Raw genomic sequence first — 21485 nt, forward strand, 5'->3', positions numbered from 1 at the left:
AAATACAAATAAGGGCAGCCCCAGTGGCGCAGCGGTTTAGTGCCGCCTGCAGCCCAGGGCGTGATCCTGGAGACCCGGGACCGAGTCCCACGTCAGGCTCTCTGTGTGGTGCCTGCTTCTCCCTCTGCCTGTGTCTCTGCCTCTCTCTCTCTCTCTCTGTCTCTATGAATAAATAAAATAAAATCTTTAAAAAACATACAAATAAATAGAAACATAAAAATGTTAATTTCAAAATGAGGAATATTTTTTAAAGAAATAAATAATAAATAAATCTGGAGCCACCCCACTCAGGTTTATCTTTCTCCCAGTACTATGCATTAGTTTGGGTCCTCTCTGAACTCTGGCATATTCGAGCCCCCTTTTGGGAAAGTGAGCATCCTTTCCTGCCTGGGTCCTAGTGAGACACACATCCCAAGACCTAGTCGCTCCTCCCTCCCTGAGCTCCAGCTGCTGCCAGCCCTCCAAGAAAGGAGAGGCCCTGAGCCGGGCTATTTTGGTATCTGGGGTGGGCACCCACAGGGCTAAGGTTACCCTGGTATGTTGAGGGCTCCCTGGGGCAGGACTATATAACCCCAGAGGGACTGTCACAGGCTGACTCTGCTCCTTCCCAGCCAGAGCCACTGCCTTGCCCCCAGGAGACTGAAGCCATGGTGAGTGAGAATCCCCCAGCCCCTACCCAGATCCCTCAGACCTCAAGGCAGCCCCACTTTTTATAAGTAGCTGATTCCCAGTCCAGTAAGAGGAAACAGATGAATCCTCCCTTTCTTGTCATTGCTAATGGGGAGCATACAGAAAGATGGCCTAAGTGATCCAACCAAGGATAATCTGCCAAGACTCTCCATTCACAGGAGACCCACCTCTCTCAAAGCATGCTGCATACTTTCCTGTACTCCTTTCTAAAACCCTCTGGGCAGAGTCAGGCAAGGATTTCAACTCTCATTCTATACATGAGAAATTAGAGGTTCAGACAGGGTGAATGAGCAGATCAGGGTCACACAGCAGGTTTGGGACTCAGAGGAGACAAGCTCTGGTCACTGAAAAGGAGATTTGTTGAGGAGTCCCACATGCTGGGTAGGATGGAGGATAGGAATTTGGGGATGCAACCAAAACAAGTCCCCTCAGCAAAGAGGTCATAAGGAGAGGAAAACCTAGAACCAAAAGAGCTGCTTTTAAAAAAATGACTCAAAGAACCCTGAATCTAATCCATTGCCTCCAGAGAGATGTAGGGATTCACCCATGGACCACTTTGCCCATCCCTCACCCCCCCAGGCACCCAAAAAGGCCAAGAGAAGGGCAGTGGCAGAGGGCGGAAGCTCCAACGTCTTCTCCATGTTCGACCAGACTCAGATCCAGGAGTTCAAGGAGGTGAGTAAGGGGAGAAGGGAGACTGGAAACTGACCAAAGGCACCCCTTGCCACCTCTCCCTGGAATGTGCACCTGTTTAGGGGGAGGGGAAGGGTTTAGAATTCCTTGCTTCCCGTCCTGCTTGGCATGTAAGAGAACAGCTGGCAAGGGGCCAGAATCTGATCTGCCTGGGCTAGGGATGCTGAAGCCTGGCCACAGGGGAACTAATCCCTCCCTGCCCCTGCCTTCCACAGGCCTTCACGGTAATTGACCAGAACCGTGATGGCATTATCGACAAGGAAGATCTGCGGGACACCTTCGCAGCCATGGGTGAGCCCCTTCTCCTACCCATAGAGACTCAAGGCTGGAGAGTACTGGGAATTCAGGAGCCTTGGGTTTCAGCCCTGCCAGTTCCACCCCAAAACCTCAGTCCACCCAGAAGAAAAAATGGGTGGGATGATCTGAATTTATGGGAAGGATCAACCAACCCTTGGCGGAAAGATCCCACTCCAGCTTCCCCCACCCTACTCCAGGGCGCCTCAATGTGAAGAATGAGGAGCTAGATGCCATGATGAAGGAAGCCAGTGGTCCCATCAACTTCACCGTCTTCCTGACCATGTTTGGGGAGAAGCTTAAAGGTGAATGAAATGTCCTGGGTCTAAGCCCCCAGATGCCCCTACCCACACCTTTCAGGGACAGAACCTTCAGAAACCCTTCTGCTTCATGCGCCTTCTGACCTTCCAGGTGCGGACCCCGAGGATGTGATCACTGGAGCCTTCAAGGTCCTGGACCCTGAGGGGAAGGGCACCATCAAGAAGCAGTTGTAAGTGACCCTTTCCAGCTCAAACACAGAAAGCCTCCTTAAATTCTTACCAAAGCTTAGGTATAAAAGAATAAGGGAAAAATTAGGACTGTGGAAATGGGCAATAGGATTACACTATCACAGCACATATGAGAGGGGAAGAGCAAAACCGAGAAGGCCAGACTGGGAGACCAGTGAGGGATCTGGAATGACTTCGGTTTTCAAGTTGATACCAGGAATGGCAACCAGGATGAGGTGGGAGGGACTGGAAAGGAACCACGAAGCCCAATCTCAACTCCCCATATGTCACCTCTCCGCAGCCTGGAGGAGATGCTTACCACGCAGTGTGACCGCTTCTCCCCGGAGGAGGTGAGCAGGGGAGGGGCCGGGAGAAGCAGACGGAGGGGGGAGGGGAGCATACGGAGTCGGTAGGAGACGCCGCCCCTGAATCTTTCCGCAGATCAGGAACATGTGGGCAGCCTTCCCCCCCGACGTGGGAGGCAACGTGGACTACAAGAACATTTGCTACGTCATCACGCATGGCGACGCCAAGGACCAGGAGTAGGGGACCCTCTTAGGCTTCTGCGGGCCAACGCCTTCCTGCCAGTCCGACCCCCACCCCGACTCCTAATAAAACTAAACTGGTCTTTGTTTATTAGCCGCGGCGCTTTCAGTGCGTTTGTGGGAGAGGGACTCAGGTGGGAAGCTGGCCTGAAACACTGCCTGGCCCCAAGCCAGCGCCCAGCCGATGAGTAAATAGTGGCCCGGAGGCCTGGGGTCCGGGTGGGGCGGCTCCATCCGCTCCATCCGCTCCATCCGCCACTTACTCCCGCTGGGAAAGTAAGACTCTGGTGGTTTCAGGGAAACTACTTGTTTTTTTAATATTTACCCATTTATTTATTTGAAAGAGAGCGCAGGCGCGAGCAAGGGGAGGGGCAGAGGGAGGAGAGGGAGAGAGAAAAATCTCCAGCAGACCCCCGCTGAGCAGGACCGGCCCCCCCCCCCCCCCCCCCACTGGATTCTATACCCTGAGATCATGACCTGAGCCAAACCCAAGAGCCTCACGCTTAACATACTGGGCCACTCCGGCGCCCTGAAACTCATTTTATTGAAGTCACAGCTTGAGTGAAGGGGGCGGGGGGGCTAGGGGCGGGGCTGAAAGCTGGGGCGTGGCCATGGGGTGTGGCCAAAGGCGGGACTACAAACCCGGCATTGGGAGAACCTCTTAGCCCGAGAGCCCAGAGCCGAGTTGGGTCTCGCAGGCTGGGGCTCCAGGATTGGACGGGAACCGACTGAAGGCGGAGCCGAGGTAAAGCAGGGCCGGGCGGGGTCCTCAGAGAGTGTCCGATTGCTCTCCCTGAGTCTGGCTTTGCTGCATCTGGGCCTGCATCTTCTCCAGCATCTCTTGCATGCGGCGCAGCTGTGCGGGGCAAGAATGTAGGCGGTGGGACGGGGAGGCCATGGAGGGACTTCGAAGAAGACTTGGGGTTCTGGGGGGTTGGGGCAGAGCGAGGTACTTGCTCACCTCTTCATCTTTCTCACGGATCAATTTCTCTGTCTCGGCCAGAGGCAGCATGGGCAACGGGATCTCTGTGGCGCTCTGGCGGGAGAGCTTACTAGGAGGCGGGGGAAAGGGACAGGGAATCAAGGGCGGGACCCTCGGTTAATGGTTGCAGGAGCGGCGCGGGGCGTGGGGCGAGGTTGGGGTCTAGGAGGCGGGGCCATGTCCTTTCAATGCCATAAACAAAGTGGATGGGGAAAGATTCTGGGAGAGTGGTCTGGATGATGAAGGCCGGGTCCGGGACAGTGAGGGCCAGGCCTTGGGAGTCCCTAGGACTCAGGTCAGGCTCTCACCTACGGCTGGTTCGATCGCGAGCCCCAGGCCGGGCTAGGCTCTGTAGGCAGCTGGCCCGGTAGCCCTCGTAGAGAAGATCGTGGGTCACTTCCTTCAGGTCCTGCAGGTGTGTCTGCACCAGCATCCGTCGCAGGTTCAGGAAGTCGCAGTGATGTGGGTTCTCGACTGAGGGGCGGACCGGCGAGTGTCAGGGACCTTCGGGTCTAGCCCTACTGGGCCTGGTCGAGTCTGCCCAGATTCCTGCCCCTGTCTAGGTGAGGGTCTGAAGTCCAAGGATCCCTCTTTTGGCTCTTAGGATCCCCGGGACCAGAGATCGCCCCAACTTTACATGTTGGGTGCCATTGACTCAGAGGCGTCTTGGGCTCCCCGCTGGCCTCAGAAAGCATGCCCACCTTACTCACCCTCCACGGTACCCCAGGAGTAGCGGCGTCCCCTCACAGGCCGGGTCCCACCGTCCCTCACTACCTCGCAGGAACCAACAACTGCAAAAGGGATGCTTTCCTGAAAGGCAGGAGTCAGGGATCACCGGTGGCCCCTCTTGGGCAGAAACCTCGTTGTCAACCTCCACCTCTGCAGCCGCAGCCCTGGCTTCTTTGCCCCATCCTCCTTTGCATCTTTACCTTCATCTCTGCATCCTGCCTCTTGAAGTCCTCATCCTCATCAGAGTCACAATCGGGGAACTGGTAGATGTTGATCTCTTCCTCTTTCAACTGGTCCCTGATCTAGGAGCAGACAGATGCACAGACAGTGAGAAACAGAGGCTGTGAGCAGCAGACACTGCCTGGCTGGAGACAGTGAGATAAGGTACCAGGTGGTCAGAGGCAGGTGACATGAAAGGCAGATGGTGACATACAGGAGGCCCCAAACCAAAATCTCAGAAGGGTGCCTGGGCTGGCTCACTCAGTAGAGCATGTGACTTTTGACTTCAGGGTTGTGAGTTCAAGCCCCACGTTGGGTGTAGAGATTACTTAAGATTTTGGGGCCCCTGGGTGGCTCGGTGGGTGAAGCATCTGACTTGATTTCAGCTCAGGTTTTGATCTCAGGGTCATGAGCTCAAGCCCCTGTTGGGCTTAAAAAAATTTTTTTTAATTAAAAAAAATACTTTTATTTAAATCTTAAAAAAAAAATAAAATAAAATAAAATAAAATAAAAAACCTCAAGTAATGAGAGAGATATATATGGTGAAAAAGAGACAAAGACACCCTAACAGGGATGACTGGAGCCTGGGAAGATTATAAGATGAGGCAAATACCAAAAGCCCAAGAGAGAGAGGCCTAAGCAGAAACAGTGAGAGAGGGCTCTGAAGTTACGATGGGGGTCATCATTCCTTGCTGCCACCCTCGGACAGACAGGCCTTAGCCAAGCAACCAGTCCAGGGATTCTATTCCGAGCCTCCAGCTTCTTCAGCCAGCTTACTACCCACCTTCCTCAGAAACTCTCTCCTGCAGTGTGGTTTGACTCATTTTGCTTCCTTTCCCGAGATCAAAGAAGTCAAAGCTGATTTCAGGTTTGATAACAACTTTTGGCTTCATGTAGGGCCAAAGATCAGAGGTTACCAGACATACCTTCTGCTTGAGAGCCTGGGTCTCCTTAGGCATCAGGGCATCTGCTTTGCCAATGACTGGGATGATGTTGACCTTTTCATGTACTGCCCGGAGGAAGGCCACATCTAGGGGCCGGAGCCTGCGTGGAGTGATTGGTCAGGGTTCAGCCTTAGGCCACGGAAACCTTCCCTGCCCCTCCCCAATACCTCAACCCTCGAGGGTGTCCCCCAGACCCTCGGCCAAAGGGTGAGATGAAGTAGAGGCAGCAGTGGACACGGGAATCCTGAATGTTCTTCCGGTTCAGGCCACTCTCATCCCTAAGATACTGCTCAAATTGCTCCTCAATGAAGCGCACCACAGGCAGCCAGCTGGGGTGTGGGGCAAGAGAGAACAGTCACAGGGGAGGGGCCACAGGGGAGGGAAGGGGTCGAAGCTAGCCAGGACCCTGGAGGTGGGAACTAGTTTCTTGGGCTCTAACCAAAGACATCAAAGGAGATTGATGAGGTGTAGTTCAGCTGTTGGGAAGCCACATGGCCACCAGATGCAGACCCACCTTTTGGGGAGGGCAGGGGCAGAGCAGACCAGTCCTGTAACTGACCCCTCAGCCTTCACAGAGTAGCCACATGGGGAAGCTTAGCCCGCGCTCCTTCCATTGTTCTCACCAGTCTGAACAATCCACGGAGTCCCCAAAGCCAGGTGTATCCACCACTGTCAGCTTCACCTTAATACCCCCCTCCTCGATCTCCACACCCCGGCGCTCAATGGTCAGTGTTCGTGTCAAGCGAGCTGTGGAGATGAGAAGTGGTCAGGGAGCTTCGCAGGGGTCTGAGCCAGGTTTCCTTTCTCAGAATCCCAGTTGCCCCCACCCATTTTTTTCAGGGGAGTCTCAGAAAAGCACTGAGCTACCCGAGTGCCCCCAAAAAGTCAGGGGAGACCCAGATGAGTGCCACCTGGGGATAGGGGAGACAGAGGACCTGGAGAGGACAGGAGGGTCTTACCGCTGGCCTCTGGCAGTTGCCGGTCCTCATAGAGATTGGTGAGAAACAGGCTGTTGATGAGGGTGGATTTTCCCAAGCCTGACTCCCCTGTGGACAGGACAGACCCACCTGGTCAGGTGAGGAGACAGCCAGGGTCTCTTGAGGACCCAGTCCCCTGTCCCAAACCCATCAGACCTGCCACCATGAGTGTGAAGTCGAAGCCCTTCTTGACGGACTTGCGGTGCAGCTGATTGGGGAGGGCGGCGAAACCCACATACTCCTTGTCCTGTTGCTAGGGGGCAGACAGTATGAGGCTGCTGGGAGCGGCAGGCAGGGCCCCCAGTGTAAGCTGACTTCTCCTTGGGAGTGAGGAGAAGTCAGCCTACCATGGGTTGACTTGGGCCTGGCGACTCCGGGGTTTGGGGGCTGAGGGCAAAGATGCCTGTATTCCTGGGCAGAAGGACTTACCATGGCCCTGCTAGCTGTCGCTGCACCTGCTGTCTCTCCCCACTTCCTCTGGTGGGGCAGGAAGTTGAGTGTGGCAAATAAGGGGGCGGGCAATGTAGGAAGCTGAGATGCTCGAACTGGTGAGGAAAGCCAAGACCAAGAAAACCTGGGAGTTCTCACTTTCTGGATCCCTTTGGCTATGCCCTCTTGGGAAGCTTCAACACCTCAGTTCTCTGCACACCCTTATTCCAAGCCCCCACTGTGACCCCATCACCCTGGTGAGAGGTGGGGTATAGGCAGAGAGGAAGGAAGCAGATTGGTGTCTTTAGCAAGTGAGATGAGACTTTGACTGAGATGGTTAAAAAAAAAGTTCCCAGAGACTAAGTGGACCAAAAGTCTTAACAGATTTAGGGGTGGAAGAAGCCATCAATTTTCCTTACCAGCTCATGCAATTGATTTTTTTTTAAAGATTCTATTCATTTATTCATGAGAGACACAGACAGAGGGGCAGAGACATAGGCAGAGGGAGAAGCAGGCTCCTGGATGGGGAGTCCAATGCAGGACTCAATCTCAGAATCCCAGGATCACGCCCTAAGCTGAAGGTAGATGATCAACCACTGAGCCACCCAGGTGCCCCTGATTCATTTTTTTCCCCCATGCAATTGGTTCTTTTTCTTTTTCTTTTTTTTTTTTAAGATTTTATTTATTTATTTGATAGAGAAAAAGCACAAATACATAGAGTGGCAAGCAGAGGGAAAGGGAAAAGTAGGCTCCTCACTGAGCAGAGAGCCCAGTTGGTGGTGGGGGGGGGGGGGCTCCATCCCAGAACCCTGAGATCATGACCTGAGCTGGAGGCAGACACTTAACTGACTGAGCCACCCAGGTACCCCTTCATGCAAGGGATTCTTTTTTTTTTTTTTTTTTTTTTTTAAGATTTTATGTATTTGAGAGACAGAGAGAGCACAAGCAAGTGAGCAGCAGAGGGAAAGGGCGAAGCAGTCTTCCAGCTGAGCAGGAGCCCAAAGCCTGGCTCCATCCCAGGTCCCTAATGTGCTTCTGTGTGTAATTTTTTGGTGTGTATGCATTTTGAAAAATGTGTAGTGGGGATCCCTGGGTGGCTCAGCGGTTTAGCACCTGCCTTTGGCCCAGGGTGCGATCCTGGAGTCCCGGGATCGAGTCCCGCATCAGGCTCCCAGCATGGAGCCTGCTTCTCCCTCTGCCTGTGTCTCTGCCTCTTTCTCTCTGTCTGTCTATCATGAATAAATAAATAAAAGAAAAACCTTAAAAAAATGAAAAATGTGTAGTATACAGTGCATGTTTACACAAATGATTATATATATGAATACATATTTGTTAACTTTTTCATTCAGCACTATTTTTTTAAATTTTATTTATTTATGCATGAGAGACAGAGAGAGAGGCAGAGACATAGGCAGAGGGAGAAGCAGGCTCCCCCAGGGAGCCCGATATGGGACTCCATCCTGGGACTCCAGGATCACACCCTGAGCCGAAGGGAGACACTCAACCGTTGAGCCACCCAGGCGTCCCCAGCACTATTTTTTTTTTTAAGATTTTTAAAATTTATTTATTCATAGAGACACACACACACACACAGAGGCAGAGACACAGGCAGAGGGAGAAGCAGGCTCCATGCAGGGAGACCAATGTGGAACTCTATCCCAGGTCTCCAGGATCACACCCTGGGCCACAGGTGGCACTAAACCGCTGTGTCACTGGGGTTGCCCCCCAGCACTATTTTTTAAAAGCTTTAAAAAAAATTTTTTTTAAAGTAATCTCTACATCCAAGATGGGGCTCAAACCCATGACCCCAAGATCAAGAGCTGCATGCTCAGGACACCTGGGTGGCTCAGTGGTTGAGCGGCTGCCTTTCGTTCAGGCTGGGGTCCTAGGATTCAGTCCTGCATCAGGCTCCCCATTGGGAGCCTGCTTCTCCCTCTGCCTGTGTCTCTGCCTCTCTCTGTGTGTCTCTCATGAATAAATAAATAAAATATTTTAAAAAAAAAAGGTATTTATTTATTCATGAGAGACACAGAGAAAGAGGCAAACACAGGCAGAGGGAGAAGCAGGCCCCATGCAGGGAGCCTGATATGGGACTCCATCCTATGACTCCAGGATCACACCCTGAGCCAAGGGAAGACACTCAACCATTGAGCCACCCAGGCGTCGCCAGCACCATTTTTTAAAAGCTTTTTTAAAGCTTTTTTCTTTTTTTTTTTTTTTAAAGTAATCTCTACACCCAACATGGGGCTCAAACCCATGACCCCAAGATCAAGAGTTGCATGCTCAGGACGCCTGGGTGGCTCAGTGTTTGAGCATCTGCCTTTCATTCAGGCTGGGGTCCTAGGATTCAGTCCCGCATTAGGCTCCCCATTGGGAGCCTGCTTCTCCCTCTGCCTGTGTCTGCCTTTTTCTCTGTGTCTCTCATGAATAAATAAATAATTTTTAAAAAAGATTTTATTTATTTATTCATGAGAGGCACACAGAGAGAGAGGCAGAGATAGAAGCAGAGGGAGAAGCAGGCCCCATGCAGGGAGCCCGATGCGGGACTCCATACCAGTACTCCGGGATCATGCCCGGAGCTGAAGGCAGACCCCCAACTGCTGAGCTATCAGGCATCCCTTAAATATTAAATTAATAATTCTACCGCTTAGGGTCACAATGGGGATTTTACGGCCTAATAGACATAAAGCTCTTAGTTCAGTATCCAATGTATGAGATGAGCTCCCACAGAAAATGCTAGCTATTGCTAGCATTACTTGGGCAGAGGGGTGTGACAGTGCCACCATCTCAAATCTAGTGATTGCCCCTTGCTGAGGATGTAGACAGGGTTTCGGCCCTCTGGGGAGCCAGAGACAGCCACAGGTAAGTGTGCCACAGAGCACTGGTGCTAAAAACGTAGTGCAACAAGGAGATAAACAGAGGACTTCGAGAAGCCAAGGGAAGGGATAATTATACCCCTCCTCACTCCGAAACCCTTCCTCCTGCATTTCTTATCAAGCTGAGCAGGCCTAAAGTCTTAATTAAAACTCTGAGCTCCTCCCCCCTTGCACTCCAGGAGTACATTTGACCCCAGAACAACACAGCTTTCAACTGTGATGATGGTGGTGGTGGGGGTGGGGGTGTCCATTTGTATGCAGATTTTTTTTTCAATGAATACAGTACTATAAAGGTATTTTTCTCTTATGATTTTCTTTTCTTTTAAAAATATTTTGTTTATTTAGGGACACCTGAGTAGCTCAGTGGTTGAGCATCTGCCTTTGGCTCAGGACATGATCCTGGGGTCCTGGGATTGAGTCCCACATCGGACTCCCTGCAGGGATCCTGCTTTCCCTCTGCCTGTGTCTCTGCCTTTCTCTGTGTGTGTCTCTCATGAATAAATAAATAAAAAATCTTAAAAAAAAAAGGGTTTTATTTATTCATGAGAAACCCACACAGAGAAAGGCAGAGACAGGCAGAAGGAAAAGCAGGCTCCCCGTGGGGAACCCAATGCAGGACTCCATCCCAAGACCCCAGGATCACGACTGGAGCCAAAGGCAGATGCTCAACCACTGAGCCACCCAGGCATCCCATGATATTCTTTTTTTAATTTTTAATTTATTTTTTAAAAGATTTCATTTATTATTAATTAGAGAGAGAGAGAGCACACGGGAGCATGAGCTGGGGGAGGGGCAGAGGGAAAGAGAGAAGCAGATTCCCCACTGAGCAGGAAGCCTGATACTGGGGCTCAATTCCAGGACCTCATGATCCTGACTTGAGCAGAAGGCAGATGCTTAACCAACTGAACTACCCAGGCACCCCTCCTTTTTTTTTTTTTAAGATTTATTTTTATTTTTATTTATTTATGAGAGAGAGAGAGAGAGAGAGAGAGAGAAAGAGAGAGGCAGAGACACAGGCAGAGGGAGAAGCAGGCTCCATGCCGGGAGCCTGACGTGGGACTGGATCCCGGGATTCCAGGATCGCACCCCCCGGCCAAAGGCAGGCGCGAAACCGCTGAGCCACCCAGGGATCCCCCCACCCTTTTTTTTTTTTTAAGATTTTTATTTATTTGAGAGAGCACAAGCACAGGAGCAGGGGGAGGGGCAGAGGGAGAGGAACAAGCGACTCCCCACTGATGAGGAGCTCAATAGTGGACTCAATCCCAGGACCCCAATATCATGACCTGACTCAATACGGGACTCAATCCCAGGACCCCAAGATCAAGACCCAAGCCAAAATCAGATGCTTAACTGACTGAGCCACCCAGGCACCCCTTCTTATGATTTTGATAACATTTTCCTTTCTCCAGCTTATTTTATTGTAAGAACACAGTATGTAACACAGTAGTATTCATTTTATTTATGAATAAATTGTAAGAACACAGTATGTAACACAGTAGTATTCATTTTATTTATGAATTTATTCATTTATGAATAAATAAAATCTTAAAAAATATATATGCATCTAATATCACTACCATGATATAACCCCATTTTGATTTTTATCCTTCTAGATTTTCTCTCATCCCTTTAAATATGAATAAACATATTTACAAAACTAGGATCATACTATAACTTTGTTTGGAATCCTATTTTTGTCACTGCATATGTTCTATCTATAATAAATATTTATAATTTTTAACATTCATTTATTTTTATGAGGATGACATTTAACAATTTGATATAGAGTGGTTTTTCTTTTTTTTTTTTTAAGTTTTGTTTTAATTCCAGCTAACATACAGTGTTATTAGTTTCAGGTATACAACATGATTCAACAATTCCATACATCACCTAGTGCTCAACACAAGTTCACTCCTTAGCCTCCCAACATCTGTTTAGTCCCTCTCTGCCTCTGATAACCATCAATTTGTTCTCTATAATTAAAAGTCTGTTTCTTGGCTTGTTTCTCTTTTTCCCCTTTGCTTGTTTTCTTAAATTCCACGTGAGTGAAACAATATTTGTCTTTCTATGATTGACTTATTTCCCTTAGCATTATACTCTAGCTCCGTCATGTTGCTGCAAAAGGCAAGATTTCATTCTTTTTTATGGCTGAGTAATAACCATTATATATACACACATCTTCTTTATCCATTCATTTATCAGTAGACACTTGGGCTGCTTCCGTAATTTGGCCATTGTGGATAATGCTACTATGAACATTGGGGTACATGTATCCCTTTGATGTTTTTATATTTTTTGGTTAAATATCCAGTAGTGGGATTGCTAGATTGCAGGATAGTTCTATTTTAACTTTTTGAGGAAACTTGATACTGTTTTCCACAGTGGCTGCACCAGTTTGCATTCCCACCAATAGTGCATGAGGGTTCCTTTTTCTCCACCTTCTTGTGAACACTTGTTTCTTGTGTAGCTGATTTTAGCCATTCTGGCAGGTGTGAGGTAAAATATCATTGTAGTTTTGATTTGCATTTCCCTGATGATCAGTGATGTCGAGCATCTTTTCATGTCTATTGGCCATATATATCATCATTTTTATAAAAGTTTAGTATTTAGATTGATTCCCATTTTTTCCCAGTGATAAACAATGCTGAGCTGGGATGGACATGTTTGTGGTGCCATCATTGTGTACTTGTCCAACCATTTCCTTAGGCCTTTCTATGAGGTGAATTACTGAGTCAAAGGAAGTCACATATTTAAGGCATTTGTGAATATTAACAAATTGCATAAACAATAGGCTCTTAGCTTGCAGAGATGACATGAATTACTAGTGACACAATATTCATTTACATGCTTATTACTCCAACAAATTATGTCTAATCATCCATACAATAAGGTTTGGGGCCTGCTCAGAGAAAGGAAGATCCTACCTTGAGATTCCTATGGGGCAGTATATGGTAGATAGGTATTTTCTCATTTAATCATCTGGATTATTTATTTTTCATCCTGCCATTAAACCTGCATAGCTATTGATGGCCCCACCGGGCATCCCTGGAAGGGCTTCTGTATCTTTTGATCCGAATTCAGGTTCAGAGCTAAGAAGTCCAGGCTTTCTCTAGCTAGTTCTGTGAGTGAGTATGGTATACAGACTGGCCACCTTTCAGAAGGTTCTCCAAGAGTGGCTGGCTTTTTGCCATTTGGTACCCCCTTATCTCTGTTTTCCATCACAAGGACCTGGCACAGGATCCCTGGGTGGCGCAGCGGTTTGGCGCCTGCCTTTGGCCCAGGGCGCGATCCTGGAGACTCAGGATCGAATCCCATGTCGGGCTCCCGGTGCATGGAGCCTGCTTCTCCCTCTGCCTGTGTCTCTGCCTCTCTCTCTCTCTCTGTGGGACTATCATAAATAAATAAAATAGATAAATAAATAAAATAAACAAGGACCTGGCACATGGTGGGCCCCCAGAATACAACTAAATGTACCATTCTATCTTCAGCTTCCTTTGCCTTCCTATTATGTAAACTCATGACACATTAAAACACAACTATTCGGGCAGCCCCGGTGGCTCAGCAGCCCTCCAGCCCGGCGCATGATCCTGGAGACGCAGGATCGAGTCCCATGTCAGGCTCCCTGCATGGAGCCTGCTTCTCCCTCTGCCTGTGTCTCTGCTCTCTCTCTCTCTCTCCTGTGTATTCTCATGAATAAATAAATAAAATCTTAAAAAAAAAAACACAACTATTCTGTTTTTCTCTTTGAGGATAGGTCTTCACCATCTTTGGATCTCAGGCTTCTAGCATGTAGTAGGTTTTCAAATAGTGTGTAGGCAACTGTTCATTTCATTCCCTCTGCCTGAGTTCTTCATTCAGCCCCCACTTTAGCCCACTCTGGATTTTGGTGAAACCTTAGCTGTTCTGAAAGGATTGGCTCAAAAATGCCATCTTCTTTCTTGGTTGCTCCACCCAAAAAAGTAAAAGCTGTTATCTTTGGCTAAGCACTTTACACATACAACACATATTAATCCTGAACCATTCAAATTGGCTATTATCCTCCCCATTTTACAGTTTAGGAAAAGAAGTAGGTCAAATTTGACTAGGGTCAAACAATAGTAAATGACAAGGTCAGGAATCAGCCTGCAGGAATGGCTTTAAAGGCAGTGTCCATAGCCACTAAACTCTACAGGTCTCTCTCTCTCTGCACTGCACTCCTATCATATTTTGTTCATCAGGTTGGTATAGAATCTGTCTCATCAGGATGCCTGGTGGCTCAGTGGTTAAGCGTCCGCCTTTGGCTCTGGGCATGATCCTGGAGTACCAGGATAGAGTCCCACATCTGGTTCCCTGCATGGAGCCTGCTTCTCCCTCTGCCTAGGTCTCTACCTCTCTACCCCTCCGTGTCTCTCATGAATAAATAAAATCTTTAAAAAAAAGTCTCACCACTTGCATATCTCCATTTTCTACTGGACTAAGGAGTTTCTTTGTATTTTCAGGGCCTAGACAGCATCTAGATATTGATGATCCATAAGTGTGTGCTGATTGATGTCAGTGTCTAACATCCATGCCTACCAGACACCCAGAACTATGCTGACCCATTCCCACAGCTTAGAATTCTTCCTGCCTTCCCACACTCTTTTACTGGTGCATGTAACTTTTTCATGCCCCTATAATTCTTTTCTTTTTCATGATTGGCATGCTTGCCCCTGTAAACTGGTAGCATCCAAGGACAAATCTTACATGTGTTTCATCTCTTTATCCCAAACTTTTGGCTTTGCATTAAGGTGCTAATTAAATGTGAATTAATATACAAATCTGTCACCCCTCCCTATCATCAGATCATCTCTCAGGCACTCCTCTCTTCACCAAAGACAAGCTGGCTCAGAGTACAGATACCGGGGATCACACCCCAGGTCCCCTGGAACACAGACTCAGCCATGGTGGCACCAAACTGGAAACCAGGGTTTAATGTTTTAGGCTCTCCTTCTTGGGTTTGGCCTTTGTGGGGTTGTCGACCTGTCCCCTAGTCTCCCCATGGGCTCTTTCTTTGTGTCTCTCTTTGTCTCTGCCTGTTTCACTGTCTTTTGTTCCTCTGCCTCTGGGCCTGCTTCTCTCCAGATTCCCTTCCTCTTTTTTTTTTTTTTTTTTTTAAAGATTTTATTTATTTATTCATGAGAGACACAGAGAGAGAGGCAGCGACGCAGGCAGAGGAAGAAGCAGGCTCCCTGCGGGGAGCTCGATGTGGAACTCAATCCCAGGACTCCAGGATCACGCCCTGAGCCAAAGGCAGAAGCTCAACCACTGAGACACCCAGGCGTCCCTCCCTTCCTCTTCTTATAGCTCCTCCGACTGTGCTTCAGTGACTTTGTATCTATCTCTTGTTTCTACATCTCTTTGTTTTCGGCGGCCAAGCTTTTGCTCCTATATTTTTTGGGCCGCCGTTGTCTCTCGGTCTCTCTCTGCCTTTGTGTCCTCTCTGACTCGGGGCTCTTGGGTTACGACTTGGTGAGTCTCTGGCTCAGGGTCTCCGCTCCAGGCCCCTGGCCTGATTTCAACTGGCCCCCTCTCCCCGTCATTTCTCTGGCGCCGGCCTCAATCCTCTACCGGCTGCTCCGGCCTCGGTCTCCCCTAGCCCTGCCCCCTCCCCACCCCTCTACCGGTTGCTTCGGCCTCGGTCTCCCCTAGCCCAGCCCCCTCCCCACCCCTCTACCGGCTGCTCCGGCCTCGGTCTCCCCTAGCCCAGCCCCCCTTCCCACCCCTCTACCGGCTGCTCCGGCCTCGGTCTCCCCTAGCCCAGCCCCCCTTCCCACCCTACCCCCGGCCCTAGGCCTCTCGGACCGGCCGCGCTTTGTTTCCTGTGTCTCAGCGCCCCGCCCCCGCCCCGTCTGGGGTCTCCGCCGCCCTCCGCCGCCCTTTGTTTGCCTTGGTCTCTCCCCCACCCCTTTCCCTGGGTCAGTCTTCGGATCTCTCTTTGTCTCTCCGGACCGGGGTGGCTGGCGCGGTCGGCCAGCCCCGGAGATCGGCGCGGGTGGCCCGACACAGCGACAATTAGGAAGAGTCTTCGGCCCTCATCACCCCGCTCCAGCCCAGCAGGTACATGGTTAATACCACCGAGTTCGGGCAACTGTCCTCGGCTTAGAGTAGCCCTGTCCGCGGCTTGCGGCCTCCCGCCGGCCACCGAGCTCGGGAGGACGCGGGCGGCCCCCACAGGCATGCAGCTCCTCCCAGGTCCTAGAGCGGTTCCGTGCGGCCCCGCGCTTCCGCTTCCCGTCCCCGCCCCCGGCGGCCGCCCCCGGGACGCCTGGGTCCGAGCCCCCTCCCCATTTGGCGCGGAGCCCGCGTCCCGGGGCCGCCGGCGGCTCGGGCAGCGGAGCCCCGCCGAGGAGCTCGCGAGGGCGCCGGGGTGGCGTAGTCGGAGGCGGCCAGGAGGAGAAGGGGGCGCTGCGGGCCGGAAGGAACAGCAGGTGCAGGGGCGGCCGGCGGCGCGGGCGGGGGTCACCGGGGACCGCGCCCCGCACCTCGGACCCGGCCGCTGTCCGGTGCCCGTGCTGACCGGCAGAGGGCAGCGGCAGGACCCCGCGGGCCGCACATGGCTGTGTGACCGTGGGATTGTGTCTGTCCCCTTGCTCAGGGCGGCGTGCGGGCGATGGAGCGCGCGGTGGAGCCCTGGGGCCCGGATCTCCAGGGCGCAGAGGAGAGGGAGCAGCTGAGAAGCGCCCGCACAGGTGAGGCCCGGGGCGGTGCGCCGCCTGGAGCAGGTAAAGGCCGGGTGGGGACTCCGGTGCCGGGCTCTGTTTAGCCGAGACCTAGAAAAATCGGGAGGGAGCTGTGCTTCCAGAGGGAGGGGGAGGGGAGGAAAAGCCAAGGTTAGGGAGCTAGCGTTTCTGAGCACCTACTGTGCGTCAGGCGGTTGAGGGGCTTCATCTTAAGGACTCTCCGGGGTCCTGGACAGTCATCACCAGCTTCACCGCCTGTGCCCTACTTCAGGGCTCATTTTATCTCATCCTGACAATTGCAACAACCTCCCCACATCCCTTTTCTCTTCAGTGATGCACTCAGCAGCCACCTTGATCCAAGTCCACATTTAATCCTGGTTCCTTCTCAGACACCTTCCCTAACTCCCTTCTGCCTACTAATCAAAAGCCTTAGCGTAGTGTTTGGTCTGGGCCTTACATGCTTAATCTAATCCCAACATCCTTTCCAGCTTTATCTTCCATTCCTCTCCATGGTTTACTCTTTTCTGTGCTGTGAAAACTTGGCCCTATCTCCTTATTTCTTCTCTCTCCTGAGAGCAGTTATTCTGAGCCCATAATTATAATTATTTGTGCTTGATCTTATCTCTCTACCAACCCTACGCATTTTGAGGGACAGGTGTGTGTCTGGGTCCTCTCAGGTACACACAAGGTGAATGAAGTAATAAATTACAGAATGAGCTAATATAAGAAGATATAAGAGAGGGGCACCCTGGGACGCCTGGGTGGCTCAGCAGTTGAGCAACTGCCTTTGACTCAGGGTGTGATCCTAGGGTCCCAGGATTGAGTCCTGCATCAGGCTCTCTGCATGGAGCCTGCTTCTCCCTTTTCCTGTGTCTCTGCCTCTCTCTCGGTGCCTTCTCATGAATAAATAAATTCCTTTAAAAAAAAAATGAGATGGACGCCCGGGTGGCTCAGCAGTTGAGCGTCTGCCTTCTGCTCAGGGCGTGATCTCAGTCTGGGTATCAGGTCCCGCATCGGGCTCCCTGTGGGGAACCTGCTTCTCCCTCTGCCTGTGTCTCTGCCTCTCTCTGTCTCTCATGAATAAATAGACAAAATCTTAAAAAAAAAAAAAAAAAGGTATAAGAGAAATAACAAATATTAGATTTTTCAAATAGAGACAGTATATTGTTCATGCATCGTTAACACAGGCTTGGGAATTGGACAGACCTGAGTTAGAAATGTGACTTTGCTATTTTCTAACCCTTTTTTTTTTTTTTAAAGATTTTGTTTATTTATTCATGAGAGACAGAGAGAGAGAGAGAGAGGCAGCAATATAGGCAGAAGGAGAAGCAGGTTCCCCACAGGGAGCCCTATGCGGGACCTGATACCCAGACTGGGATCACGCCCTGAGCAGAAGGCAGACGCTCAACCGCTGAGCTGCCTGGGTGTCCCTCCTTTCTAACCTTTATAACCTTGAGAAGTGACTTAAATTGTCTGTCTGAGTGTTCATTTCTATAAAATGGGAGAAGGAGGAGGAATATCTAATAGCATTGTTTACAAATCTTCAGTGATGCTTAGATCAGTGACTGGCACATATTAAGGGCGTGTTATAAATTACCAATTGTTAATGAGATGCAGCAATAAGTGTTTCAGAAGTTTAGAGAAGAGAGACATCCTTGTAACCACAGATTGTCAAGGAAGAGTTCCTGGGGAAGTTGCTATCAAAGATAGGGGCTGAGCCAAAGGGCAGGGTCTACTATTCCCTTTTCTTTCCTCAGGTATAGGGAGTGAGAATGTGGAGATTTCTCAGCCGGATGAGTTTGAACATACCCCACAGGAGGATGACTTGGGGTTCAAGGAAGAGGAAGATTTGGCCCCAGGTCATGAAGTAGGAAATGCCTCTCTCAAACCTGAAGGCATCCAGACCTGGGATGACTTGTGGGTCCAGAGAGAGGTACCAGGAAAACCTCAGGCTCGGGACGGAGGTCCCCGGCTCTTGGGAGAGCCACGTTGGGGCCAGGCTAGTGATCGGGCTGCCGTGTGTGGTGAGTGTGGCAAGAGCTTTCGGCAGATGTCAGATCTGGTGAAACACCAGCGGACCCATACTGGGGAGAAACCCTACAAGTGTGCGGTGTGTGGCAAGGGCTTTGGGGATAGCTCTGCCCGTATCAAACACCAGCGAACTCATAGTGGTGAAAAACCCTACAGAGCCCGGCCACCAGCCCAAGGCCCCCCAAAGATTCCTCGATCCAGGATCCCCGCTGGTGAGCGCCCCACTATTTGCGGTGAATGTGGCAAGAGCTTCCGGCAGAGTTCTGACCTGGTGAAACACCAGCGAACACACACGGGTGAGAAGCCCTACAAGTGTGGCATCTGTGGGAAGGGCTTTGGTGACAGTTCTGCTCGCATAAAGCACCAGCGGACACACCGGGGGGAGCAGCCTCCCCGGCCCGTGGTGCCCAGACAGCAGCCTTCTCGAGCAGCCACAGCAGCCACACAGGGGCCCAAGGCCCAGGACAAGCCATATATCTGCACCGATTGTGGTAAAAGGTTTGTGCTCAGCTGCAGCCTTCTGAGCCACCAGCGCAGTCACTTGGGGCCCAAACCTTTTGGCTGTGATGTGTGTGGAAAGGAGTTTGCCCGGGGCTCAGACCTGGTGAAGCACCTGCGGGTGCATACAGGAGAGAAGCCCTATCTATGCCCTGAGTGTGGCAAGGGCTTTGCTGACAGCTCTGCCCGGGTCAAACACCTCCGCACCCATAGTGGGGAGAGGCCTCACGCCTGCCCTGAATGTGACCGCACCTTCAGCCTCAGCTCCACCCTTCTCCGCCACCGCCTCACTCATATGGAGCCCCAGGACTTCAGCTTCCCAGGCTATCCCTTGGCTCCCCTGATCCCCAGCCCACCCCCCAGCTCAAGCCCACCCCCACCTCCTCTTGGCACGAGCCCCCCTCTGACACCTCGAAGCCCTTCACACTCAGGTGATGGGCCTTTTGGCCTGCCTGGCTTGGAACCAGAGCCTGGGGGCCCACAGGCTGGGGAGCCTCCCCCACCCCTGGAAGGTGACAAGCCACACAAGTGCCCTGAGTGTGGCAAGGGCTTCCGCCGAAGCTCGGACCTGGTGAAACACCATCGTGTGCACACAGGGGAGAAGCCCTACCTCTGCCCTGAATGCGGCAAGGGTTTTGCTGACAGCTCGGCCCGAGTCAAGCACCTCCGCACCCACCGAGGTGAACGGGCTCGGCCACCACCACCATCCACTCTCCTGAGGCCACATAACCCCCCTGGCCCAGCATCCACAGCCCCTCGACCCCGAGTCCGAGCCCAGACCTCTGGACCCAGTCAGCCCCATGTGTGTAGCTTCTGTGGGAAGGAATTTCCCCGGAGTTCAGATCTGGTCAAACATAGGCGAACACACACTGGGGAGAAGCCATATAAGTGTGCAGAGTGTGGCAAAGGTTTTGGTGACAGTTCGGCCCGCATCAAGCACCAGCGTGGGCACTTGGTCCTGAGGCCCTTCGGGACAGGGGATGGTCAGTCAAGGCCCCTCAAGGAGGAGCCACCAACAGGACTGGAGTAATAGGGTCCAGGGAAGGTGGAAGCCCAGGAGACCAAAGGGAGGGTATCTGCTGCTTAAGCAGAGAATAAAGGGCCGGGGAGGTGGTGGGAGGGAGAAGAGGGGAAGAAATGGGAGAAAGGAGTGAATAGTTAGAAATAGAGATTGGAGACAATGACCTTGAAGCTCAGGAAACTGTCCTGGCTGGGCTCAGTCAGGACCTTGACAGTGTGGTCTATACCCCCAGCTTCTAGAACACTGCCTCATATTCTGAATAGTGTAGGCACTTAATACTTATTGAATGAATAAACTGGCCTTAGCCTGAGGGCCCTTAAAAAACTCTAAAATCTGCTGCCTCTTAACCTGTTAAGAATTGATCCCACACAACCTTGCCCCTAGGAGACCAGCACCCTGGCCAGCACCAAACAGGGTTGGTTTGACCTTATCAACTGCAACAGTAAGACTTAAGGAGTTTCGGGTGGTAGAAAGGCAGGGGCATCTTGAACTTTCTGATGGGAAGAGCTTTGCTCTGTGGATCGCAGTACCCAGGCTCAGGCCACGGGACATGGTCAGCCAGTGGGACACCCTTGGACAGCCCAGATCTTATCTGCCTGGAGAACCCCAACCCGCCCTGACACCTGGACACTGGCAGAATGGACCAGAGACCGCAGAAGGTCCTACGCTCCATGCCAAGCCCAGGTCCTGGTGGACATCAGCAGAGACAAACTGGCTGGGAGACGAGCAGGACTGGAGTGAGGAGAGGCCAGGGAAGCTCCAAGGCAGGACAGCCACATCTCCATGTATCTCCTCACCAATAAATTTTCTTGTCTGAAACTTGGACTCTGTGCTTGTGTGTGTGTGTGTGTGTGTGCGCGCGCGTGCAGGGTGAGGGGTGGAAGAGACGTCAAAGCCTCACCACAGGTGAAGCCATGTGTAAACTTGTGAGGGTCTCTTGCCCTCTTTGAGCCCGTCAAATAAAAAGTTGGAATAGGCCGCCGCTTTCTAGCTGGCTGGTTGAAAGAAACGGTCACCAGGTCTGTCAGCTGATGCACCAGACCTGCGTTCTGGGTACCCACAGGCACCACCTACGCCACAACGTACAGCGCGACCCCTAAAAGGAAAAACGCGCGGCGCCACGGGGTGGGCTGGGGGGACGCGGGGGAGCGGAGGGGCAGGTCGGTGAGCGCTGCTGCTGTTGCTGTGGCGACAGGTGGGGAAGATGGCCGTCTGTGTAGTGCAGGCGCAGAGGTCCCCGACGCTGAGGCTCTGCCTCCTGGGAAACCCCGCCTCCCTGGGACCCTTTTTTATTTGTCGAGAAACAGGTCACTTGACTGTATAGTCCCAAGGGAGGATGCCTCTTTATCCCCTGGAAAAATCAACCATATT

The 21485-nt window shown here is 51.4% G+C and overlaps 3 protein-coding genes across 6 annotated transcripts; 2 read left to right on the forward strand and 1 right to left on the reverse strand.

The window, feature by feature from the left end:
- The first annotated feature begins 506 nt into the window (after positions 1–506).
- On the forward strand, positions 507–2804 carry MYL11 (myosin light chain 11). The gene is made up of 7 exons (XM_072836461.1): positions 507–650; positions 1270–1365; positions 1599–1674; positions 1878–1982; positions 2089–2167; positions 2467–2515; positions 2607–2804. The coding sequence occupies exons 1-7, from the start codon at positions 648–650 to the stop codon at positions 2709–2711; spliced, it is 513 nt and encodes a 170-aa protein (XP_072692562.1). The 5' UTR covers positions 507–647; the 3' UTR covers positions 2712–2804.
- A 409-nt stretch (positions 2805–3213) lies between these two features.
- Positions 3214–7248, reverse strand: SEPTIN1 (septin 1). 2 transcript variants are annotated; one of them, XM_072836469.1, is made up of 11 exons: positions 6991–7139; positions 6718–6814; positions 6544–6630; positions 6208–6331; positions 5779–5913; positions 5567–5684; positions 4622–4723; positions 4403–4502; positions 4001–4166; positions 3672–3762; positions 3214–3566 (listed from the first exon to the last, which is right to left on the reverse strand). In XM_072836469.1, the coding sequence occupies exons 1-11, from the start codon at positions 6991–6993 to the stop codon at positions 3480–3482; spliced, it is 1110 nt and encodes a 369-aa protein (XP_072692570.1). In that variant the 5' UTR covers positions 6994–7139; the 3' UTR covers positions 3214–3479. The 2 variants fall into 2 exon arrangements, with proteins under 2 accessions (XP_072692570.1, XP_072692571.1); XM_072836470.1 differs by lacking the exon at positions 5779–5913 and having other exon boundaries at positions 6991–7248.
- ZNF48 (zinc finger protein 48) lies at positions 3329–20933 on the forward strand. 3 transcript variants are annotated; one of them, XM_072836466.1, is made up of 3 exons: positions 3329–3455; positions 16480–16573; positions 18322–20933. In XM_072836466.1, exons 2-3 carry the CDS (start codon positions 16495–16497, stop codon positions 20121–20123), a joined length of 1881 nt encoding a protein of 626 aa, XP_072692567.1. In that variant the 5' UTR covers positions 3329–3455; positions 16480–16494; the 3' UTR covers positions 20124–20933. The 3 variants fall into 3 exon arrangements, with proteins under 3 accessions (XP_072692567.1, XP_072692568.1, XP_072692566.1); XM_072836467.1 differs by lacking the exon at positions 3329–3455 and adding an exon at positions 15686–15941; XM_072836465.1 differs by lacking the exon at positions 3329–3455 and adding an exon at positions 16133–16312.
- Positions 20934–21485: the final 552 nt, after the last annotated feature.

The sequence above is a fragment of the Canis lupus genome, chromosome 8, assembly GCF_048164855.1.
Source record: "Canis lupus baileyi chromosome 8, mCanLup2.hap1, whole genome shotgun sequence".
In the NCBI taxonomy this organism is placed as follows: Eukaryota; Metazoa; Chordata; class Mammalia; order Carnivora; family Canidae; genus Canis; species Canis lupus.